Genomic DNA, 24,277 nt, shown 5'->3' on the forward strand with positions numbered 1-24,277 from the left:
CTAAAAGATAAAATTATAGTTTAATTTGACTCTGTGACACAATTCTATTTGACATGTTTTATGTTAAAAAAAACACAGAAAGCAAAAGTAATTGCAAAGCGGACAGTAACCATTGTCTGCAACCACATTCGGCCTATGCAAATCGTACATGCAAAAGTAAATATTTTAAAAACACATACTACAGCAAAACATGCAACCTTTCACTGTTACCTATGCTACTAAAATAATCCGTGGTTAGGTAATATTTCAGACAGAGACTTAGATACATCAAAATAATTAGGTTTTATACTGATCTTTTAACCGCTTTTATATTTCTCTATTTAAAGTTGACATCAGCACGTATAAATTGCTTGGCACAACACTGGTGCAATAACATTAAATGAAGATATATTTCTGGTAACAACCAACTATTAAATGACAAAAGGTAAAACTACCTCAATCAAGATGCATGAAAAAGCAAGGTACATTTTCTCAATTATCTGGTTTATCGCAAGTCAATACTTCATTAAGTGGTTTGTCATGATCTGAAGTGGGAATGGTTTCGCACATTTGCACTGAATAGGCCAAACCAATAAGGTATGGGATTTTAATTTTGTTTGCCTTCTCAATATAAGTGTCATAATAACCCTTTCCATGTCCAAGTCTGTCACCGGAGGGCGTAAATCCAACACCCGGCACGACAATCAGGTCAAGTCCACCAGATTCAAGGGCATTTTCTCGTGAAACGTCTGCATCTGGGGGTTGTTTAATTTTCCATTTCGTTTCAGGAAGTGAATTGTAATCATCCATCGAAGCTAACCGAACCATGTCCATATTTTCACCGACGTACTTCGGAATGTAAACTTTTTTTCCAGCACCCAATGCATGAGCGAGTATTTCACTGGTTTGGATCTCGTTAGCCATGCTCAAGTAAACCGATATTCTGCTGGATTCCTTGTATTTCTTGTGGCGTAAAAGTTTCTGGACAACGCTGCTTGTCTGGGACGTTCGTTCTGCGTCTGTCATGTTTTTAAGCTTCAACTTTATCTGCTTGCGCAAAGTTTGCTTGGCAGCCTGCATTTGGGGTTTGCCCTAAACAATTTGTGTTGAAACCTGAAAATCAAGAGAAAAAATTGTAAATAAACATAAAAGTAAAAAGACAAAATATGCCAGCAAGATGAGAGAAGCGAGTGTTAAGAACTCACTTAAAAATACAAAGTCTCATAATGTTTTAGTGTGCCTGTCTTAAATTTCACACAAAAAAGAAATAAAGTGATGGTTGTCGCATATTATGGCCAGGCTTGTATTGATACAAGCTAAGCAGAAACATGACAACAAACATTTTGGCCATGTAGATTGCACTCCTATTCCAAACAGAAAGTAATGAATATAGTTGTGCCCAGGCTCGTATTGTTTTGAGCTAAACAGAAACATGACAACAAACATATATAGATTGCACAGGTATTATAATCAGCAAAACCATAGGTCACTCTCTCCAGCGATGACCACACAAGGCATCACAACATTTATAAAATATTGTCATCGGTTCATCAGCAGAGCGAGTTTGGATTTGCATGAAGTAAGCTCGCGGGTGTTCACACTTCGGACAAGTTTCCTCAGTGGAATCAACATTTTCCCATGCTGCTGCACCTCCCAATACATCATCCACAGCTTTCAGCTTTGGGTATGTTTTACTGCTGATCTTGCTTGTGATGTTGTATATGTACGGACAAGTGGGACAAGCGAAGCGGTAACATCTGCTTCCCTCCTCCACTGTAAGCAGATTTCCACATGTCGGACAAAACAGAAGCATCAATGCTTTCTTGCAGTTTACCAAAAACAAACTGTTACTCACATAGATGTGCTGTAAAACCTTAAAAAACATATGACAGTTTTAATACTAAAACATAGCCAAAATTGAATTGTACAGAGGCAGTATATAAGGTTTAATTAATTTCATTTTGCCTTTGGTTTTTTAGAGCTTTCAAGACACTAACATTTGGTGAAATCAAGCCAGTGGTTGACCATGAATGTGATATTTGGATTGCCATAAAGAAACCCAAACTACGGTAAAGCAGCACATGAATGAGTGGTGTACAGTGTTAGGCATACAATTAGAAATAGGCCAAAAAATGTGGACAAATTTGCCCAATTGCATGTCGGGTGATCACATATTCTGTCCAATTGCATAAGATTGTAAGTCTTAAGCCAATTATATTTGTGAGAAAACAATTCAACATTTACGTTAATTGCATCAAAAAGCTTGGGACAAATGCAATTATTCAGATTCATGTCTACAAGAAATTTTGTGTCAAAATGGAAAGCGTAATCCAGCATCTAACTTAACAGTTAGACCATTTAACATTTGATTGTTCACAATAGCAGATACTAGATGAGCGTAGTCTTCCCCTTTGCCTAGTCTCTTTGGAAACACATTGAGCTGTGACAAAAATCGCAAAACATTTTGGGGAGGTCTTGTGGAAATCAAATCAGATTCAAAGAGTCCAGGAGCAACAGTGACGACCCTTATTGCATGAGAAGCCAAATCCCTTGCAATGGGAAGCGTCATTGCATCAACTCCAGAACATGATGAAGAATAAGCAGAACCAGATTTGGAATCAGAAAAACTTGATGATGTGTTTATTATAACTCCTCTACCAAATGAGTCTATGTTGTCATTTCCAGTCATTCGTTCTGCAGCAAGCCGTATAACATTGAAAGTCCCTTTTGTGTTCGTGTTTATAACATCTTCAAATATCTCCACGCCCATGCTTCTGTCTGCAAATTGGTTGTAGATGAGAACACTCGATCCTACTGCAGCACAATTAACTACAATATGAAGCTGGCCCCACATTTCTTTAGCAGAGTCCAATGCTTTGACGACATCTTCAGTTGACAAAACATCTCCATTAACTTCAATACAATTGTCAGCACTCTGGCCTACAAAATAGGTTTCATTGTTTGTTGTCAAACTTTCCAGTTCAGGTTTTTGTGTTTGTGGTTCTTCATCTGCAAACAGTTTATCTCTGTTGATTTGCTGTTCATCATAAAAATCACTTTTAGGGATTTTCTTTTTCGATCCAGTGAACTGTTCATTTGAAAATGAGTCAAACAAGGTTGAAAATGCATTTTGAGGTTCTTTTGTTTTCTTTTCAGTCCAAACAGTTTGTTTTCTGAAAAATTCTGCAGCGCTCTCAGTATATGAAAAAACTTGAAAGTCTTTTTTACAAAATTTCGAAGATTCGGTGAAGACTCGTTTGTCGAACGCAACAACTTTTATTCCATCTGCCAAAAACTTTTCTACCGTTGCCTTACCCAGGGACCCAGCAGCGCCGGTAACCAGAGCAACAAGTCCCCTCATTATAGAAAGGCTAGTTACAGTGGTAATATAGATTAGGTATGCCTATGGATAAAAAAACTTGGGATTAAAGACAAGTTTGACTAATTTAGTAAAAGAGGTTTACCAAAATTCTGACCACTCAAGGTGCACATAGATGTCCACTGGGCAACTCTGCGGAATATTGTAGCTAAACAAGTTTTTTTTTTGGAAGCCAAATCTTTCAGCAGCATGCAGAAATTTTACACAAATTTTTCATTGTCCTGTCTTGATCTCTTTTGCTTTGCACCAAAAAAACACACAAGCGCGAAAGATAAATGTCGTGCACTCCCGAGATCTTTTTGGGAACCGCAATATTCTGCAGTATGAGTTAATGGGTCTGTCTTGAAAACCAAAATATGCTGAAAACCACGTGCTAAAAATTGCAAAACACAAGGGGATTTCCCTTGAGATAAAACGGAGCAGCGATAAGTTTGTTTTTTTCTTGTTGACATTTGCCAATTTTGCACAGAATTTTGTTGTTAAAACTGGCGTTGTTGACGCTATTCAATTTTTCGAACCGACATGGTTAAGAAAAACTTTTTTTCTGTCAACATATGCCCAAACTTTTATTAAGTCCAAGCTTAGCGTTCTGTGTTCTGTTGTTTAGGTTGTTTTTTTGTAAACAGGTTTTTTGTTTTAAACTTAAATCATGCTGAGGTCTTTGTCACTTGCAAGATTTTTGACAGTAAGTGTTCATGAGTTACTTCATATATTTGTGGTGACTGTTATATCTTATTTACAGAGATCCTCCATAACCACTTGCAATCGTTTCATGTCCTCGGACTCACAACCTCTAACTCTTTGCACACAAGAAAATGGCATTCGTCGCATTGTGCTCAACAACCCCTCGAAAAGGTTTTGTTTTCCTGATATATAGGTTGTTTACATATCCTCAAATTCCAACAAACTGTAATCACAATAGTTCACATACATTTCTTGCAATGTACTTAAAGTAATTTACGATATATAAGTGCAGCTGCAGCTCATAAATCTCATGATTCACCAACTATGCCCCTCACTGTTTTGGGCCCTATAAAGTTTTAATGTAGTGCAATTATGTCCCTGTGTGTTCTTTCATTAAACGAAATAGACTGAACTAAATTGAATTCTTGTTGTTTTGTTGAATAGAAATGCACTGTCATTTGCTTTAATGGAGAGTTTGAAGGACAACATTTTGCGGGGAGTAAAAGAAGAAAGTCTCAGAGTGATTATTATTTCAGCCAACGGACCAGTGTTCTGTTCAGGACATGACCTTCAAGAACTGGTAACTGACAAGATTAAGTTGAATCTCATTGCTCTGTCAACTTAACAGCACAAATCATAAATAGCTGCAAGACATATTGACCTAAAGTTAACTTTCCTCAAATGACTAAAACTCAAAGTTAGCTTTTGAAACACTATACACAGATCTGTTTATAAGTTTAATGACCAATATAATGGCCCAAATAGACGTAAAAAGTTCAAAAACTCTCACCCATTCTCTCACAGACAAAATTAAAATTGCTTTGATTTTGTTTTTATGCTTGTTGATCCCAAACTAAAGCTTATTACCAGTTAGGAATATATCTGTTGTTTTTTCATATTTCATCAGACCAGAGTCATATGTATTAACAAGCATTGCTCTTCCAGCAGTTTTATTATAATAATAAAACTGCTGGAAGAGCAGTACTGGTTTGTATATTATGCCTGGCAGCAATAGCTTATCTGAGTCATATGTATTGCTACTTTATACCACAGATAAGCAAACACCGTCGATCGGACCATGCCAATATTTTCCACCTGTGCAGTGACATAATGGAGCTGGTACAGGACGTTCCCGTCCCTGTTGTATGTGAGGTTGGAGCGCTTGCAACTGCAGCTGGTTGTCAACTTGTTGCTAGTTGTGACATCGCTGTAGCTTCACAACATGCAAAGTTTTGCACTCCAGGGTAATGCAGCGAAAATTCGTTGTGTTTTTTGCAAATTTAACCACCTTTAGAACGTGGGCCTTCTTATAATATTTATGTACAATATACTGCTGCACATGGATATGAAAGCAACATGGTATATTCAATCATTTTATAATTGTTGATGGAATTACCAGTAACACATTAGTGGCACTCAATACCACATGATGTGTGGAATATAAAAGTACGAGCCCCGACGAGGGCAAATGCGACCAGTTTGTTGTGTTATTTCAACTACAAACCCTCACCCTGACCCAAAAATCATCAGCACTTCCAAAAGGCTGCAAAATTATAATTTAACTGCTTACCACATGATAATGCGGTATTCAGTACCACCAGTGATACAGAGCTACAGGGGCTTGTCACCTAATCACATTTTTGTTCACATTTTAGGGTGAACATTGGCCTCTTCTGTTCCACACCAGCTGTTGCACTTGGCCGTGCTGTGCCAAGAAAACTTGCACTTGATATGTTATTCACAGGAAAAGTTATTGATGCCGAGGGTAGGACATCTTCACAGTTACAAGCTACATAAATAATTTTTATTGACAATAAAATTAATAGATTCCTTTAAACACTGCTCAAACTGCTCACAGCCTAATAGAGCACAAAGCAATTTTTGTGATAAATTTCAACTTTTTTGTTAAATTAGATGCATTAGCTCATGGTCTTGTCAGTCGACTTGTTGATCACGATAAACTTCATGATGAAGTCATGTCTATCGCTGAGGGAATTTGTGAGAAAAGTCGCTCGGTAATTGCAATGGGAAAAGCCTCGTTTTACCGACAAATTGTAAAGGACCGTAATTCTGCTTACCAGTGAGTAAAAAAGAAATGTGATTATACAACAACAAAATTTTTTTAATTATAATAATTTTAAATTATAAATAAAATCTGTTATACAGTCTTTAGGGATATCTTTCAACTATACCCAGTGGTGGGATTCAAATTTTCTTCAGCCAGTTCTATCACAAAAGTCATATTTTTCAGCCGGTTCTGTTACAAAATTCCATTGACAGTAACCTGTAATGCTAACCGGTTCACTGATCTCATAAAATTACATGAGACGGTTCTATAGAACCGGCTGAATCCCGCCACTGACTATACCTTAAACATATTGTAACATACTGTAAAAATTTTACACCATGAGCCAAAGGATCATGGACAACTGCAAAAATCTTGTAGTTTACCAGTTCACTTTTATGTATTTTAATTCATAAAAGCTCAAACAATTTTGCATTTTTAGGGATGCATCGAACATAATGGTTGAGAATCTGTGTCTTCATGATGGCCAAGAAGGGATCAAAGCGTTTCTTAACAAAACAAAACCAAAATGGGACCATAGTTTAGATTGAGCATTGCAAAAACCGTTAGATGCTCGTTGCTTTTTTGGTAATTATTTTGTCTAATATTTATTTTGTGTTGCAGCATTTTAATTTTCTACGGTGATTTGTAGAAGTCGTTTCAGTTTCATTAAATTACATGTTTGTATATTTGTGTTATGGTGCCATAGATTATGGTGTTATGTATGAATTGCATTAAAAATTATGTTTGGTCAAAATATTGTTGTTATTTTTTTTTTTATTATTTCTATGGAAAGTTATAAAGTCTGCCTTTCAAACAACATGGTTTTAGTGACTTTAAATCAAACTTCTGTGTAGAATATCACACATTTTCTCAGGTAAGATTTTATGAAAGGTAAAGCTTGGTTGAATTAGTTTGCACAGAAAAATGTAAGATTGAATCAGGTTAGACAGTGACAAGATGAGTAAAAGTAGTAAAAAGATTTATACAAGCACAATACAAAAGCAGTACACAAAACAACAATAAAATGGAACTTTGGTAATAAAGCAACAAAAACACATTATGCTGTCAGTGACAATTTTTACGTTTACACAAATTATTTACGATTTATTTCTACGCAATTTATTGAGCAAAAATTTTAAGTTTCTGTTGGATGCTGACATTGCTGATGTTTTGGGATTCAGATTTGTAGTTGGTGAAGGATTGATTGTGATTCTGTCACAAATGTCCGGACACGATTGTGCAGGTTTCAATTGGTTTTTGCTTCCTTTTGTTCGAAGGTTGAACACCCGACTGGTGATTGTAGAACTCCTTGAATGTTTGTGTGGTTTACCACTAGATGGAGCTTGATCACGAAGTTCAAAAGTCATAGATCTGCGACTGAAGAAAAAAAATGATTTAAAGAGGGATTTTTTTTTCTTTTGTTCCTGTAAATTAGCAGCAACCACACTAACAAATAAATGTAAACATGCAGAAACTTGATTCTTCAAACTAATGTTAAATATCAATAAAGCCCTAAGCAAATAAAAAATTGTTGCTCCTCTAAGAAACTGGTGACAGTGGGAAATAAAGTCTATAAGAAACTGGTTACATTATATGGTTACACTAGTCAATATGGCCTATGTCTTGTACCAGCTGCACTGATGAGAACTTATAGGTCAAAGCAGTGTGCACTGTCTGCAGCTTACAAACAAAACATTGCTTTGGCAAAACCCAGTCAATGCATATGACAAAAAATTCAGTGTAAACTTACTGTTTTGCATATTTGTTGGTTTGATTGTGAGTTGCCAAACTTGAAATTGCCACAGGTTTGGGTTTTCTTCCCAAGGTCAAAGATTTCATGACATCAACCGACTTTGACCTCGGCAACTGTTGCATTGCAGTCGGTGGAAGATGGTCAGAAGAAGGAAAATATGAGTATTGAACAAATGAACCTTCCAAGTCTCCATCAGCATATCTACAAAATTAAAACAAAAATGTTATATTTTCTGCAAGTCATTTTATTGATTTGAGGTGGCTATTGTTTGTAATTATTGAAAATAAGATTTATTACCTAATTTGAGGTTTTTTCAAGATTTCAATTTTCTGTTCAACTTCCTGCTTCAAACCTTCAGGCACTTTCATTACCTGGAAAAAATAAAATCAATATTAATATACTAAACAACTTGGAGGCAATTTTGAGCAGCTAGGGCAGCCAATAATGTTTAAAAGTATCTTAGATTGAATTTTTCTATTTTTATCAGCAGTTTAATTCTGAAGCTTCTTTGAAGTATTTTTAACAATCAACAAAAATGTTTTACCTGCATATGATAATCGATTAGAAATGTGACGAGTCTCATTGCAAGCAACTCATCAAGATAAACTTCCTCGAAACACGAAAGAATGTGACGCGAAAATGTATGAAGTAGTAAAACCCGGGTTGGCATGTGTGGGTTCAGTTTCGTCAAATGTGGGTTGACGGAAACTTTTGCCATCAGCCTCAACAACAGATGGAGTTTTCTTCTGTTTGCTGGAGGAAGCAGCAGAAGACTGAGTTGAAGAACTTCAATTGCTGTGTTTTGAGTTTCAGGTCGCAACATGCAAAGTGCGTTGGTGAAAAGTTCGTACAGTTGGTAAGTTAGAAATGGCTCAGTTGTAGATTTGGATGAACCAACTTCAGCATAAATGTGGTCGTTTGTGGACTTCTTGCCATCATTGTTATTGTTGGCAGGCGTGCGGCAATAATACTCACACACTGCTTTGAAAACATCACTTTCAAATCCAGGGTAACATGGCAAACCTGCAAAACAAACATTGATAAAATACTTGTCACAAAATTTGTGTTTACACTAAAATTTGTTTCAGCCATTGTTATGCAACAGGAAAAAGCTTATCTGATAGCATAACTTACAGTCTTTTAAGTTTTAACAATATGATTTTGTTGTGGCCAAAAATAAACAGAATTTCACCTATATAGTTACCAGGTTATAGCAAACCAAATAAATAAAATAGATCCTCACCTGTATCTTTGCTATTAGGCCAGTTTGCTAAGCAGGTCATAGCGCTTAATGTCCAGTAGGGAAGGTCGTTATCAATCGAAACTTGGACAACACCAGATCGTCCAACATTTGTTACATTTTGTTTTACCCAAGCACCTAAAATAAAATAAAAATATTAATTTTCTGTCAGCTTTTATTGTGAGTAATTAATACTAATCACAACAACTAGCAATTGAGTTTCTGTTGTAGCCAAACTGGGGCCACAATTGCTAAACAATGGATCACTCTAAAGAACAATAGACATTGATTACAGACAAAGAGACTCTGTTACAACAATGGCCAAACAGATCATTAGATTGTTTACATTTAGCAAATACATACACAATTAGATAAAACAAACTTAGAAAAAATTATGTGTTACCTGAATAAAGATTATTATTTATTACAAAATTAGATTAAAATACAAAGAAAAAATTCAATTGTTATACCATTAATGTCTTGGGGCATTATGAGGTCATCAAGAGATTCAAGTTTTAATGATTTCTTTAATTTATTTATGATGACATCTCGCCACGCTCCATTGATTTCAACTTCTGTAATGACTTTTGATGTAACTTTGCATTGTGGGACGGGAGGTAGGGGTCGGTGTGGAATGGGTGGGTTTGTGGGAGATATACTTCCAGATGACATTGATTCTGAAATTAACAAAAACATGAGTTACTTTTGTTCCTAAAACAATACAAGTGTATGTCAGAAAAAAATAACAAACCTGATTCAATGCTTTCATGTGATTTAGAATAAGTGTTTTCTTTTTGCAGTTTTGATTTACTTTGTTTAACTGGCTTTGATTTTTTCTTGTTTTTGTCTTGTACCACAACATTTTCATCGATTGTTTCAAAAGGTTTTCTTTCTTTTTTGGCCTTTAACCCTTTTTCAGCAAACCTAAAAAAATGGTCATGTTTAGTTTAAGTAAGCATATTCTATGTTAAAAATATATTAGAAATAAAAAAATACAAACCTAAACAAATGATTGTCGTCATTCACATTTTCTGTTCCCCAACGACCTTGAACATCTTCAATGACATGATTTTTCAAAAATTTCCGTAACAATTGAATAGTCTGCAACAAAAAATTCATGTTACACGATATACGTAAACCCCAATCCCATTATTATTTCCCATGACTTTCACTATTATTAGCACTGTTCTCAATGCTAATGCAATTTAATCTGCTAATCCTATACCCCTTTTCCTACTATAGTTTGCTAATTGACCTAATTCGCAACATCTGCTAGGCATGTGATGACTTAATTGCTATTCAAGGGTTTCATTTCAAGTTTGTTACACTGGTGCCATGCTGCCTTTTGAAACACAAACTATTGCTTCCAGGCATCATATATAAATTTATCTGGTAAATGTATTGTTTTATGGGCGTTTTAACGTCCTATTACCTTTTTATATTAGCACAAAAAAAACTAAACTTTACCAACATTTTCCATCTATCAACTTTAAATATTATTAGTTGTATAATAATATATGCTTTCACAAACACAACAAACCTGCAATCTGGTAACTTCGCTTCCAATATTGTGATTATTTTTCAGCAGTTTGTGCAGAAAGTCAACGGCGTCTGATGCAGCAAAGCATTCGTTGTGAAGTTTCAAATGTCGTCGATGTCTTCGTTTTGGCATTCCTTCACGGAATAATTCGACTATTTCATTCCATAACTTTGTGGCCCTGTATGGACCTGGTGTTATCTTTTTCCCGTGTTGCAAGGCTGATAGCCCAGGTGTCGTGTGAATTGCTTTCTCAAACATTTTACTATTGATCTATGGATAAATTAAGTATAAACCTAAAAGAAAAAAAGAATAATTTAAATTAAACGAAATAAATGTAAGGTATAGAAATTAAAAAATATCTGCAAATTCAACCTTTTCTATTCTACGTCTTAAAATCAAACACAAAATGTCGAAACGCTTTTTAACTGTTGCTGGCTGCTGCCCTATCTTCAGTAAATCGCATTCAATTTGTGATGGTTTTAAAAACTGCTGTCGACTTTATATATCACTGATTCTACATACACACGTGCCACTCAGCATGTAGCAAAGGTGTCACTAAATCAGATGATCTGAATTATCCAAACGCCAACTGTTTTGAACACTTTCCCCACCGAGCGCCACCTTTAAAACACGCCACTAAAAACAACGCGACTCTTAGCCAGTCTTCGTTTTTTCAAAATGCCGCGGCTCGCTCTGAGTGGTGGAGCCGCTCCCCCTCACACCGCGATGTTCTAGTTCTCTTTGTTCGCCTTCGTTTTTCTCTTTGTTGAAAAGCGCCCATGCGCATCGTCAAGGTGCGCGTTATCGCTTAGTTTTCTCGATGGTGATAATGCAGATTAAATGAACTGACGCTGAATAGAACACAGGTATTGTTTATAGTTTACCTGCGTGAACCATTTAGTTTACACCTGGCAAGTTGCTATGCCGTGGCTGGCTTTGCTTATCAACGTAACAAAGCAGCTGTTGACGTTTCAATTATTTCGTCGCACAAACTGTGTAACCCAAAGCAGAAAACAAAACCTTGTTTGTTAAAATCGTTAAACAATTCAAGTTTAACATGCAACCATTAGGTAATTAAAAAAAACTATGTTTAGCAAGCGAAAAAATCCACAAAACAGAAGTTTAGCATAGTTTTGTTGCAAATGCGATGCTGCGTTGCGTAATTTAATGCTATGCTGCGTTGCGTAATTTAATGCTATAGCTATCGTTTGTGTTAAAATTTTAACCGGTATTATTTTTAAATTCCCTTAACGTTCGATGTTCACCACATCACTGCTCGGAATAAAGTGATTTGAAATCTAAAAGTTTGCCAGCTTATAAGGTAGGGAGGAAGTTAGACTGATAGGGAACAAACACGAGCATCTGAATTTCCTCACTTGTCAAATACAGTCTTGTCTGCAGTAAACATTGTGCAGTGGCCTTGTTTTTAACAGCGGGAGCAGACACTGTGCCAACTTGAACAACTGACAACAAAAAGCCAGACAGGTCGGCCACATCAAACCACAAACACAGACACCTGACAATGAGACTTATATGATGAAACAAACCCGACATTAATTATCCCATAATTAACCATTGTTGGATGTCGAATTTATGACAAAGGATATTAAAATCCTTAAATTCCGGCTTTTCATGCCAAAAACTTCCCAATCGGATTATAAATGTGCGTGAGGATATATCTTAAAGATTTGTTTTCTTTAAATCTTGTATTAAACGCTTCCTAATATCAAGAATTAAAAGTTTAGTTATAAATTAAAATCTTTTACAGATTTAAAAGAGGTTAAAAGACGCAGTTTTTGCAACAAAATAACAATCTTGATAAAATTGTCACAAATAATAATCGAAACTAGCGTTTTTTCGCATTTTACAAATTTTGCAGCAAATTTAAATGTGTGGCTATAAATTTGTAAGTTGGTAAACAGGATATTATAAAGTTTGTCACAAATTGCCGAAGATATCACGCTGGGCCAAAGTGCTTGTAATTTCCTCGAGTAAACAAACTTAACTTTCGGATGTAGCTTATCGCGAAGCAAATAGAAAACTTTCTCCTGCTTTCTAAAATCGCTTTTCCCTGTTTCTTATCGACGCGCCATCGTCAAGTGATTGGAATAAAGAAATTTTATTTGCATTAACTCTGTTCTGCTTTATCTCTGGTTATCTAACATCAATGAAATAACATCCTTAAGCAGGGAATGCGACTCTGTTTTAAATCATAAACAACCGCGGCCCAGTTTGCAAGGCTTCTGGATTGAGATTGTCATGTGGCCTACAGAAAACTACACAGCACTTAACATAACCAGCTACGATTGCTGTACTTAACTGGGCAAATTACTTGACATAACTAACTATAGTATATAGTATCTTTGCACTTGACTGGCCAATATACTTAACTAACTGAACTTTGCAGTGCTTGTTGGATTCTAGTATATTAACTTGGATCTTTGGTCCTGCATTAACAACTTCAGAAGCAGTCAAATTTACCTTAAATTTGGACTTTTTCTTTCACGTAAACAAAAATTCATGCGGATCTTTCTACAACCTTATGCGATGACCAAGTGGGCTAAAGACCTGAGTTGCAATGCCTAAATGTCAGTTGGCTTCTAGGCTGATCGTACAAAACCTTACTGGAACTTACTGGAACCAACAGTACTCTAGCAAAAGCTATAAGCAAAGCGCAAGGAATTCAAACAATTCATATGAAGTATGCGGTTACTTTCCTTGGGGCAAAAAGGTGTAAAATTTCACCCGAAATGTGCTTTAAGAGTCAATTAAAACTCAATTCCCACCTTCTGTTTTGACACTTTGTTCGTTTGCCAAATTACAACGTTTGTTTTCACACTTTCCCATTTGTTTGGGGTTGTTAAACATAATGTCGTGAAAATCAAAATCAACATTAAACACATGAAACAGAAGTTACAAGGATTTTCATATTTTATTACAAAAAACAACAAAAGGAACAAAAAACTGCATTTTGTGAAAAAGATACAAAAAATGAAACGTCTTTCCTGCAAAAAAATACTTTTACAAAATCAGACCGAAAATATTTTGTAGGCATGAAAAGTGGCACCGGCACGAATTGTGTGAAAATGAAAACAAAAATTTGGTTTGTGTGTTTGACAGCAGCAAGAAAACATGATTGAGTTTGTTGTGAATGTGTAAAAAATATAAGGGTGGTGACTAAAAAGCTTAATTACGAGCAAATTGAAATATTTTTTAAACTAACTCCAATTATGCTTTTATGTAATCTTGTCATAATAAATACATATTGTTGATACTGGTGGTGAAACGGCATCATTCTATCCACTCATGATCACACAGATTCATGGACAAGCAATAATGGTAGATTGTAATTCAAGACAACATTCCAACAAAACTATTCGTTCCTCCCTCACAATCTCCTCCGCCAACCCAGAACCTGGGGCTGCAACATCCAACCCGCGGTTGTTCGACTACTATTACGTCACAAGCACTGTTAGTGACGTCATAGAACGCTATTGTCGATCAGTGTGTCGGCGCTGTGCGAAAACGGCTCGGGAACACTCAACGTCCTGAATACGGTTTGTGGGGTCGATACCCTACTTATGGGGTCAATCGGGGTCCGCGGAGTTAGGGGAATCCCGCATGCGGTGCTAGGGCGCGTTGCAGGGCGGGAATTTACCCTAGTGGCCGTGACTGAAGTCATGGGGCCGCCGGAAGATGGGGGGTAGTGCAGGGGTTGAAGGGTGACACTGGGGCGACGAGCTGAAGATGGAAGAGTTTGGTGCCGTTGCAGGGGGCGTGTTTGGGGTGTGGCGTGAAGTTCCTGTTGCACGTATTGCCTCAAACGGGGCGTGGCCGGCTGGGGTGTGTGGCCCGATGGGGCGAAATGATTGGTCGGTGCAACAACGATTCTGTCGTCACGAAGGGCTGATGACGTCAACGGTTTTGGATGGCTTTCGACACGTGTGAGTGGAGCCAGTTCTGTAAGTTCTTGGTCGCTTTGAACCGATTCTCCTGAATTTGAAAAACGTAAATTTTAAGTCTAGAAATTTAATGAAGTGTATTTTTTTCAGACAAAATAAAGACTTGTAGGTGTCAGTTCCATTTAGAGTTTTGTTCAAAAACGAAATTAGTTCACAAAAGCAAGCTTTAACTTTGTAAATAAAACAAAGTGCCAAGATTGCCAATGATCATAATGTAACAAATGTAGCGAATTTTGACAACAAAAAACTGCAAACTGTCGTTTAATTTTTTTTTCACGAACCTTCCCCGCTTCTTCCGGAAGCTGTTAACTTCCGTCTCCGCTCAGTTTTTGGGGCAACCACAAAAACTTGGGTGTAAAGAATCGCCCCAATGACGCAACCAGTGAGGGGGCCTGCTACGTAAACCTGCGGTAGAAGTGGGTGAATGTAAGAAAATATGCTAATGCTACTGTTTGAATATGTTGGTTTCAATTTAAAATTGAGATGACAGAATCGGCAAAGCGGCAAAGTAGTTGCTTTCATCTTAACTTGTGCTTGAAAGGTTACACTGGTTATCTATCGTACTATGAGGGCGTGCGGGGGCAAACGCTTTTAACTTGCAACAACCTTAATATGACAGAAATCGAAATTCACACAGTGCTAGTTTTTCGTGTAAAGTCGGTTTTGCATCGTGATTTTTTTGCATCGTGAGTTTGTGATTATTTTTACAAAATTTGACCACTTAAATGCAAATGTCTTAATTTTGGTTATTTTTTATCAAAACATCTTCATTAGAACGACAACTTACCCATAAATTCGTCCAGTGTTTAGACAGGATTGCAGGTGGGAGAGATCTTGCCGGATTCATGCTTGAACCAGTTAAGCGACCCTGCATATAGAAATCATAGGTGATTAATCAATGTTGAAACAAATTCGAAACGAAAATCATCCGGTAATGTAACAAGTCTAGTATCTTGTAATGTAGGCATTTTTTCCAACACTTTTAGGCAATAACTGTATAGAATGGACACAACATGTCCACAAAGGTTCTACTTCAAATTGACCGCAGTGCGATTCCAACAAAGGACACGAGTTTAACATAACTAATTGTACAGAACATAAATATATCAACGGTAGAACACGTTTTAAAATCGTTTGGTACAATAGCTTGCGGTGGGATTCGAACCCATGACCCGAACCTACCTAAACATTTTTAGCCTAAGTTTTAATGTGAGAAAACTTGTAACCAGCTTTATAGGTTGGAACAGTAACATTTCTAATGTTGTTTTTTGAACTTCACCTATACTTGTTACGTCCCGTCCCAACTAAAGTTAGGGTCCCAACAATTCGCGGAATAGTTAGACTTGTGTTCTTACACCAAGCGAAATATTTAAACTTACCGCCCAAAGACAGTTGGCAAGGTATGCAATGCCCACCGGGAGCGCTGAAGAGCCGAGTTGGGATTTGCTGGTTGCATACGTTGCTAACCACGTGACCGTTAGAATGACCGTCTGCATAATCTCGATTCCAAAACCCTGTAAGGGCTGAAGGGCGCTATGGAGTTGAGATACTGCATTGAGCTGCTGTTGGTTGGCGGGAATCATGCTGCAGATAAAAACAAGTGAGCTATAAAGAAAATAAAAACTGAGGAAAAAATGTTCAATATAAAATCAAAGTCATTAAAATGTTTCAATACCCTTACTTATAAAATTCGTTTTTTTTTACTTTTGTACATCTTGCGTAAAAATTTCGAAAGCACTTAATTTAACAGAAAATTTTACAAACGAAGTGAGTTTATCGCCAACATATAACCCTTAAGACTAAACACATCCGACAATGTATTAAACATTCTCACCGACTCCAAACAACCAATCAAACATGTTTATAAAATCTGACTAGCGATGTTCAAATAAACAACGAGAGAGAAGTAAACATTTGTTTTGCAACAATAAACTGGAAACAAACAAATTGTCATCTGCAATATATAAAGGATACTTACGTAAAGTTACTCGTTGTGATGTAAACAAACGATTATCGTTGCTCACTTGTTAATCGATTGTTTACGTCACAATTTGTAACTTTATCGCAGCTTGACATACGATGTTTATGTTTCATACGATCTTTGTGTGTGTTTCAAAAGCTTATTTACTTTGCGTCAAAGCAGTTTAAAACTTCCCACATAAGACAAATCACACAACAATATGTGTCGCAAACGTTGGTTATTTTTCAAATATACAAAGCAAACTTTTGTATAAACTGTTACTGTCAGGCATAATATCAAGTTTACAGAGCTATTCTGGCAATTGTATTTTTATTCCGACGTTTGCGACGTCCTATAGGGTAAATAGCACTGAATGCGCGTAGTACAGTGCACGATAAACAAAAGAAAAAATAATTGAACGCAAGCACGTCACAATGTATCAGAATAAAAATACAATTGCCAGAAGAGCTCTGCAAAGCAAACTTTTGTGCGCACCGCTGTGGAAAGAAGCTGCAAGTTACCGTTGCCACTGACAACAGATTACGAAACGTTTGCTGCATGTGGAAACAGCGCAACAGGTTAAGTTCGCAAACCACCCAACCTCTCGCGCTAGTTCGACAATTTCACCACGTGACCTAACGCGCGAACCGAACACAAACAAACGATTGCGACCAAAATCCGCTTCGAGAGGAAACTCGCTCGAGTGCTCTTTTCCGCGCAAGACACTTATCACTGTGACGTCACAATTGAAGTATGCCTTTTTGTCGGGGCGTGCACGATTCGCGCGAGCGATGGACGTCGGTCAGCGGGATTCCTTGACCTTTGAACCCGCGTGACGTGAATCAAACAGGTTTAAGAAAATTACTAGCTTGAGTTACATACAAGTCTCATTGGACAAGTTGTGCCACTGCAGAAAGTTTGTGCAGAACGAATGCGATAGTAAAGGCCTTTAACACGAAACTGAAACTGAAAATTGCGCGCATATTAGTCGCAAGTCACTGAAGTTTAGTTTGTTTGACCATCAAGACGTTGTCATTTAGGGATGACAAGCACATACATTTAAGCTATGGGAGAATGGCCTATTTAGGACTGAAGATAATTATTTTTTGAAGGATTTCTACACAAAACCACAAGAGCGGACAATTGCATAAATACGGGTTTCAAAGTAAAACGTTTTTATTTATTTCTAAAAAGAACAGAAACGCTGCGGGGGTTTGCATCCTAAACATCCCATCCCACCATACTAGGTTGTATCTTGGTGTTGGCAGTTGTTTGGAATTTGTCTCCCAAACCGCAACACAGAATTCAAACAATTCAAGAAAAACCGCAGGGACCCGAGCACAATAACGTGTCCGGTGGAGGGCATTACCACACAATAACGGAACCGGTGCAAGGTTTTACCGCACAGGTGCACCAATTTAACATGACAGCGTTTCAAGCGATCGGGTTACAACGCAACTACAAGCACGCATGGGTAGATGTGAGCGATGGGGTAAAGCAAAAATGTTTCTAAGCTGGACAAATTTATCAGCCGAGATTAAGTTGTGATTTTGATGATTTGGGAGAAACGCATAAAAAGCTGTTGCATATTTTCACAATCCTTCTGCTGTATAAGTGAGAGAATTGCAAATATAGTTGTAATTCACGTATCGTTACACGCTGGACTTACATCACAGGTTTTCCTAGCGTTGACTTGTGACAAAAAAAAACGAGTTTTATCTGACAAGTTAACCTACCACTCGAACAACGCAACCAAAATGAATGAAAACGAATCTCAACATTGAACTGAGAACATTTAATGTATGGAAATGATTCCACCAAAGACATGACAACGAGAAAAAAAGCCTTTTCTAAGTAGGCAGTTATCGAATAAAGCCATGCCATTGGCCAAAGATTTGCGGCACCCAAAGAGGAACGAAGAAGAGATAAGTTCAAACTCCTATTTCATGAATGTAAAAAGTCCAGGTTGTTACATAACCACCACTGTGTTTAGTCATGCACAAACCGCCGTGTTGTGCGTCGTGTGTTCAACTGTCTTGTGTCAACTAACTGGAGGAAGGGCAACGCTCACAGAAAGTTGTTCTTTCAGACGAAAGGAGAACCTCACAAACTGTTAAACAGATTTTTCTCATCTGTGTCATCGCGAAAAGATTCAGTGAAGCAACGCACCAAAGCAGAGTGAAGACAAACTAATGGGCCGACCCGATTTCCTCGCAAAGTTTTACAGAAGGTGATGGATGGATTTTAAGCGCTACATACTTCACGCATGGGCGGTCAAGCGTTAAGCGGGTCAACGATCAAAGCTGGTTACTATGGCGACGAACAATTTACGTCAATCAAACTTATAATGCTTGTGCAAAGGTGTAACGGTTCGAAACAAAAACGAGTTGGAATTCCTCGAGATTCGTCGAGATTTTAAAGGTTGACCGGACAACCACAATTGCAACGCTTGGTTTTGTCGATTACCACAAACATCTCTGCGCTGCATTGTAAGATCACATGTCCACAAAATACACAAGACATGAGACAAATTTTAACCACCATAAATCGGTCCGGACCCGAAGCATAAAAAGTGAGATTAATACCGATTCCACTCTGGGTTTAAGTTTGCCTCAATTCTCAACCGTTCAACAACTGTTCTAATACTTTATGCTGGTGATGTACCGAATAGATAAATTGAACCGGAGGACCGAAATCGAATATTCGGTACATCACTACTTTATACAACAGTCTAAAGTCGGCTTGGATTCGGACATATTTTGATTGAAAGAAATTGTAAATATTTTTTGTTCAGTTTTTGATCCCAAGGACATTTTGAACATTCTTGATCGTTTTTTCGACTCACCCGTAACAGAGCGCCACAGCACTGAACGATCCCGTCATCTGAGCAGCAGCATACATCGCCGCCTTCAGGGGTGTCACGTGACCAGCTATCACCATAGCAACCGACACGGCCGGGTTCATGTGCGCACCGCTGATGTGCTCGAAACACTGGATGAGCGTAGCGTACGCGAGAGCGATTCCCACGCTGGTCTGTTCGATAAAATGAGAATTGATTAACTTGAGTTTTATCTTGCAAAATCATAATTGCAAAGGAAGAATCTAAGAGTCGGGAGTGAGATTCGAACCCACGACAGTAGAGTTTAAAAGGCTGGCCATGTACAGATTTACAAGTTTGCCACAAAACGTAGTTTTAAAAATTTACAAAAAGACGTTCGTGTACATGTGCAGGTTGTTTTTTATAATGTAGTAAAATTACTGTTTGCCAAAAACATTTTTTTACAGAATGTAGAAACCCTTTTTGTGTACATTCGAATTAAAGTAATATAACTGTTTGTTTGTTTTTTGCAACGGACGAAATGCTCGCAATAAAACTTAGTGCCAAAATCGTTGTTTTTGTTTCAACTTTATTCACCTGCAAATCGTTTCCTGAAATTTCGGCTCTTCTGCCTTCAGCAAAATTTTCAGCTGTGAACAAATTTATGTTCAAATTTAGAAACACCAGACATGGCAAATAGCCAAATCAACATATAACTGTCACAAAATGTACATTAGATGCATTTTACTGTTACGTTTCGAACAAACGCTATTGTGATTATTATTATCTGTGTAAGATGAAAAATTTACATCAAGTAAAGGATTACTTTTAACACAAAACAATTATCCAAACACTTTTCCCACTCACTCGTTGAAGCTGTTGGCATCATGTTGGTAATGCAGACGATGAACATGAAAATAAAAGTCGCCAGAAATTCGGCTGCCGTCGATCTCCACAAATCTACGTCACGAAGCTGGCGTTTCATCACCTCGAGCGCCCACTGGTGTTTGCTCATTCCACCGGGACGCTTGTCGATCACGTGATCCGACACGTGACTGGGATGTGGGCCCATGTGCTGTGAAACGTGAACACTGATTAATTGTCAGAATACGATGATTTGTTGATTTTTATACTTGTAACTTTTTGACTAGTAATTCATTTTACCTCGTTAGTGGATTATTTGTTAAATAATGTTTTGCTTTTGACCAACTGTTCATAAAACAAAAACGATCTGTTATAGTAAATCAGTTTAGACAAATAAAAAACATATTTACTTGGCATTTCATACGATTTAACGACCAGTATAACGGCGTAAACAGACGCAAAAAGTGACATGCTTTATTATTCAAACATTAAGGCAAATGCTCATGCCATCATCAGTGATATGAAGGCCACATCAGTTACATCCGCATGTTGTTTTTTACGTCTATTTGGGCCGTTAAACTCGTCATCCAACTTATGAAGAGTTTCATGTATAGTGTTCATTTCATGTTTCTGATATATTGGTGCAGTAAATAAAACCAGAAACCAACTGTTTTAGTGCTTCATTTTTACTCTCCCGCCCTACAGAATTAGCGGTTTAACAAAGTTACAAATCCCAAATACAACTACGTCCGCAGCCACTCACCGAAAGTTGAAGTTTTCCGTTCAAACTTGGCTTGTTTTGTGGAGTTTTAATCCGCGCTTATCCGGTGTTGAGCCAACTCTCATGCCGTGCTCAACCAAGTGAGACCAGTACAGGTTTTGCTTTACAAATTTTCAGGTTTAATCTACAGTGCTGTGATCTGGATATCAAAAACTTGGTAAGTTTGAGCAAACGAATGAAGATGAACTATACATTTGAACATGAAACCTTTATCTACTAATTCCAATCATGGAAATCACCAGCTTTGGCTAAATTTACTTTGGCTAAACGTCAGGGCGAACACCCAAAAACACATCTTTGTTTTTCCGAGTTTGCAAAAGCGTTGAAAGCATTTGTAACTGAATCAACACTTTACTTTTCTATAATCTTGATAAATCTTACAAGTACTCTGGTACATCAAAGGTCAGGTATTTAACCAACATCACCAAGCAAGACAAAAAAAACACAACTTAAAGTTCAGTTAAACAAATCGCCATTAAGTTCTGTAGTATTCTGGCTCGGCCCACTTAGAGCCATTTCACGCATGAACGGTTTCGACCAGCCAAAGCAAGTTTGGGGAGGCAGGAAATGACCAAAAGTTTTGTCGCTTTCCTGATTTGAAGTGCTTCACCACAAACAAGGTGCAAAGATGAAGTTTCTAAATCTCAGAGTGTTAACTTTTCCCTGCAACACTAATCCAAGCAACACATCGTGGTCTTTGCTAAAGGTTGACCTGACACTTCAAATCGTAATCAACTTGCGACAAAATTTGGGAGCTGTTAACAAAACTTATACCAGTTTATCAAGCTCGTTTTCAACTCAACAACTTTTGTCAGATGTCGGTCTGCAATATATATATCAGGTAACTCTATTCAACTTGTTATAACCTACTTCCGTTAAACCTTAGCGGTGTCGTTAAAAATACGTTAAACAGACAAACTAAAAGATTTATAAATTCTGCAACTACAATCTGATTTGAACATCATACTTGGTTTCTTGCTCTACCACCAACTTCACTAAAATATACAACAAACGAACAATCCATGAATTCCAGCAAGTTCGGTTAGAGACGTCCAACAAACGATCTAACAAACAACTTACGTAACAATGACACGTCGCGCGAAACACTAACAATCGAACAATTAAACGACGTTTCACATTTCATAAATAGACGCTCCCCTACACCGCGCATTCCACAATAAAACAATTAAAACGCGAAAGAGCGAAAGTTTGAGAACAAAGCTAGCCGCGATTTCGTGGTTCGGAGCTGACGGCGACGCCCGAGGGCAAAATAATGAGAAATTAATGAATCTGTTTTCGCTGTTTCAACAAAACGAACCCCGCTTGCGTACAATAGCATTTATATGCAGATATTATTGTGATATATGTAACACAATGCGATGAAGTGGTAAACTTCGACTATATGGTAGCCGGTGTATCCAATATATGCGATTTGTTTCTTTTTTTCCTTTGTTTATCGTGCACTGTACTACGCGTTTTCAGTGTAATTTACCCTGATGAAGGCGACCTGTATAGGACGTCGCAACGTCGGAATAAAAATACTTTTGCCAGAAGAGCTCTATAAACTTGATGTTATGCCTGGAAGCAATACAATATTTGCAGAGTTGACCTTAACATCGGTGCCATGGTGAAACAGATACATGACGATATACTAGCATATAAAACACTGTCGCATTTAAGCTTAATATTCCCAAGTATTTTGAGAGAATTTGAGGAAATATTGATTATGGCCAGATAGTAATGGGACTTCACTCTAACAAAACGCAACATAAACGTTTTACGTATTGACTCTTATTGTGCAACTGCAAAGAGTAATGGGTAACGGTCGAAAATTTTGCAAGCACATCTCACAATTGTTTTCAATAAAACGCTACGTTGTCCTCCAATTGACTTCATAAGTCGAAGTCCGGTGTTTCCGAAATATAGGTGAACATCTGACAATTTCTTTACTTTGCAACTGGGGGATACCGAAGCAAATTGATTCTGTTTCGGATAAACTAAGTTCGGTTTTTTGACATAACATTAATGTGCAACCAAATTGCATACCTTAAATTTCACCTCACATGCACACCTCCCCTTCCAAACCATAATGTTACACTACAGGCTACACTACCTGGACTGCTTGGACGAGCGAAGGTTAACTACTTTATTACTGCAGCATTTTCTTCTTATAAAACCCCATCTGTGGGTTTGAAGTTGTGTTGCAAGGATAATCTTAACAGCAGAACTCAACGTTCATGGACAAATACTAAGACTTCTTGCAAACAAGACAATAAGCTTCGATACGAATCTTCCTAAGTACTGCTTCACTTACAGTCTTGCGTTATCTTGCTTTCAAGTTTAGAATAAACTGTTGGAAAAATCTTGTACAGCGCACAAACATGTCCCAATCGTTATAGATGATGTAAAATAAACCTTTCATAGATTACAAAATTACTCGCGCTTTTTTTTTCTTTCGGTCGAAACACTTTATCCGAAGTCAAGTATCTACTACACCTTCATTTACGGCATAATTTGCACAATTTAGGGCTCAAAATTTTAAATATTTGAATCTCCAATTCCACTACAACCAAGTACGAATCCATATTAAGAAGTTGTCCTCGCCATAACCAGCCCACTCGCCATACGAACATGCCCAATTGCCCAAACACAAGGACCTTCTTCTGAAACACAAAAGAAAATTTCTTCGTGCACTCGTCACGGTCCATTTGCCACCGTCTCGCTCTATTGGCGACGCAGTCTAAACACTTGAAAGATTGCAGCAGTTAAGATAAAGACTTGCCGAGTGCGATGTGAATACAAAACATATAATGTGCTTAACGTTTGTTACATTATGTTCAAGTCAAGTTTAAACAAACGTTTTGCTCTTTTGAAAATCAGTGCCGATGAATCTAATATCAAGTAATCTAAACCGAAACGCCACGGAGTTAGATTAATGAAATGTAACACTCTAACCATTTACTATTAATACATAAAAACGACAGATACGCAACTCAAGTGAGAGTCTTAGAAGGCAATCAACGTTTTGGTTTAAGTTGTTCTCGACAATACCAAAAAAGTATATTTTCGACTCTACGTCTTTATTTACTTTACATGCTTTTCCAGAATCCGTTGACTTCTAAATAAGTCCTTTGCTAACGCTTGCAATGTAAGGCACTGTTATAAAAGTTAAAATACGCTACAATTCATACTACACCTCACTAACTGAAGCATGTGCTGGTATATAACAGCGCAACACACCAAGTCACT

General features: G+C 37.4%; 5 protein-coding genes and 1 pseudogene across 6 annotated transcripts; 1 reads left to right on the forward strand and 5 right to left on the reverse strand.

The window, feature by feature from the left end:
* Positions 1-1,107, reverse strand: LOC145237227 (5-formyltetrahydrofolate cyclo-ligase-like). The gene has a single exon (XM_080100011.1). It carries the CDS (start codon positions 1,057-1,059, stop codon positions 472-474), a length of 588 nt encoding a protein of 195 aa, XP_079956137.1. The 5' UTR covers positions 1,060-1,107; the 3' UTR covers positions 1-471.
* LOC145237228 (DNA-directed RNA polymerase III subunit RPC10-like) lies at positions 1,093-1,864 on the reverse strand. Its single transcript, XM_080100013.1, has one exon. The coding sequence runs from the start codon at positions 1,862-1,864 to the stop codon at positions 1,466-1,468; it is 399 nt and encodes a 132-aa protein (XP_079956139.1). The 3' UTR covers positions 1,093-1,465.
* Positions 1,853-3,725, reverse strand: LOC145237225 (3-hydroxyacyl-CoA dehydrogenase type-2 pseudogene; annotated as a pseudogene). The gene is made up of 2 exons (XR_013861968.1): positions 3,444-3,725; positions 1,853-3,382 (listed from the first exon to the last, which is right to left on the reverse strand). The product of XR_013861968.1 is annotated as a 3-hydroxyacyl-CoA dehydrogenase type-2 pseudogene (transcript).
* Positions 3,726-3,933: 208 nt separating this feature from the next.
* On the forward strand, positions 3,934-6,864 carry LOC145237226 (enoyl-CoA hydratase domain-containing protein 3, mitochondrial-like). Its single transcript, XM_080100010.1, has 7 exons — positions 3,934-4,043; positions 4,101-4,213; positions 4,487-4,622; positions 5,096-5,286; positions 5,698-5,807; positions 5,957-6,122; positions 6,550-6,864. Exons 1-7 carry the CDS (start codon positions 4,008-4,010, stop codon positions 6,656-6,658), a joined length of 861 nt encoding a protein of 286 aa, XP_079956136.1. The 5' UTR covers positions 3,934-4,007; the 3' UTR covers positions 6,659-6,864.
* A 111-nt stretch (positions 6,865-6,975) lies between these two features.
* Positions 6,976-10,955, reverse strand: LOC145237223 (DEP domain-containing protein 1B-like). Its single transcript, XM_080100009.1, has 9 exons — positions 10,644-10,955; positions 10,104-10,204; positions 9,855-10,027; positions 9,574-9,780; positions 9,107-9,241; positions 8,408-8,886; positions 8,161-8,234; positions 7,861-8,064; positions 6,976-7,487 (listed from the first exon to the last, which is right to left on the reverse strand). The coding sequence occupies exons 1-9, from the start codon at positions 10,899-10,901 to the stop codon at positions 7,208-7,210; spliced, it is 1,911 nt and encodes a 636-aa protein (XP_079956135.1). The 5' UTR covers positions 10,902-10,955; the 3' UTR covers positions 6,976-7,207.
* Positions 10,956-13,556: 2,601 nt separating this feature from the next.
* On the reverse strand, positions 13,557-23,732 carry LOC145237894 (aquaporin-2-like). The gene is made up of 9 exons (XM_080100884.1): positions 23,142-23,732; positions 21,011-21,167; positions 20,251-20,458; positions 19,981-20,033; positions 19,411-19,598; positions 15,985-16,189; positions 15,393-15,473; positions 14,887-15,010; positions 13,557-14,636 (listed from the first exon to the last, which is right to left on the reverse strand). The coding sequence occupies exons 3-9, from the start codon at positions 20,453-20,455 to the stop codon at positions 14,125-14,127; spliced, it is 1,368 nt and encodes a 455-aa protein (XP_079957010.1). The 5' UTR covers positions 20,456-20,458; positions 21,011-21,167; positions 23,142-23,732; the 3' UTR covers positions 13,557-14,124.
* Between the last annotated feature and the right edge of the window lie 545 nt (positions 23,733-24,277).

This window comes from Phallusia mammillata, chromosome 7, assembly GCF_965637545.1.
Source record: "Phallusia mammillata chromosome 7, kaPhaMamm4.hap1.1, whole genome shotgun sequence".
In the NCBI taxonomy this organism is placed as follows: Eukaryota; Metazoa; Chordata; class Ascidiacea; order Phlebobranchia; family Ascidiidae; genus Phallusia; species Phallusia mammillata.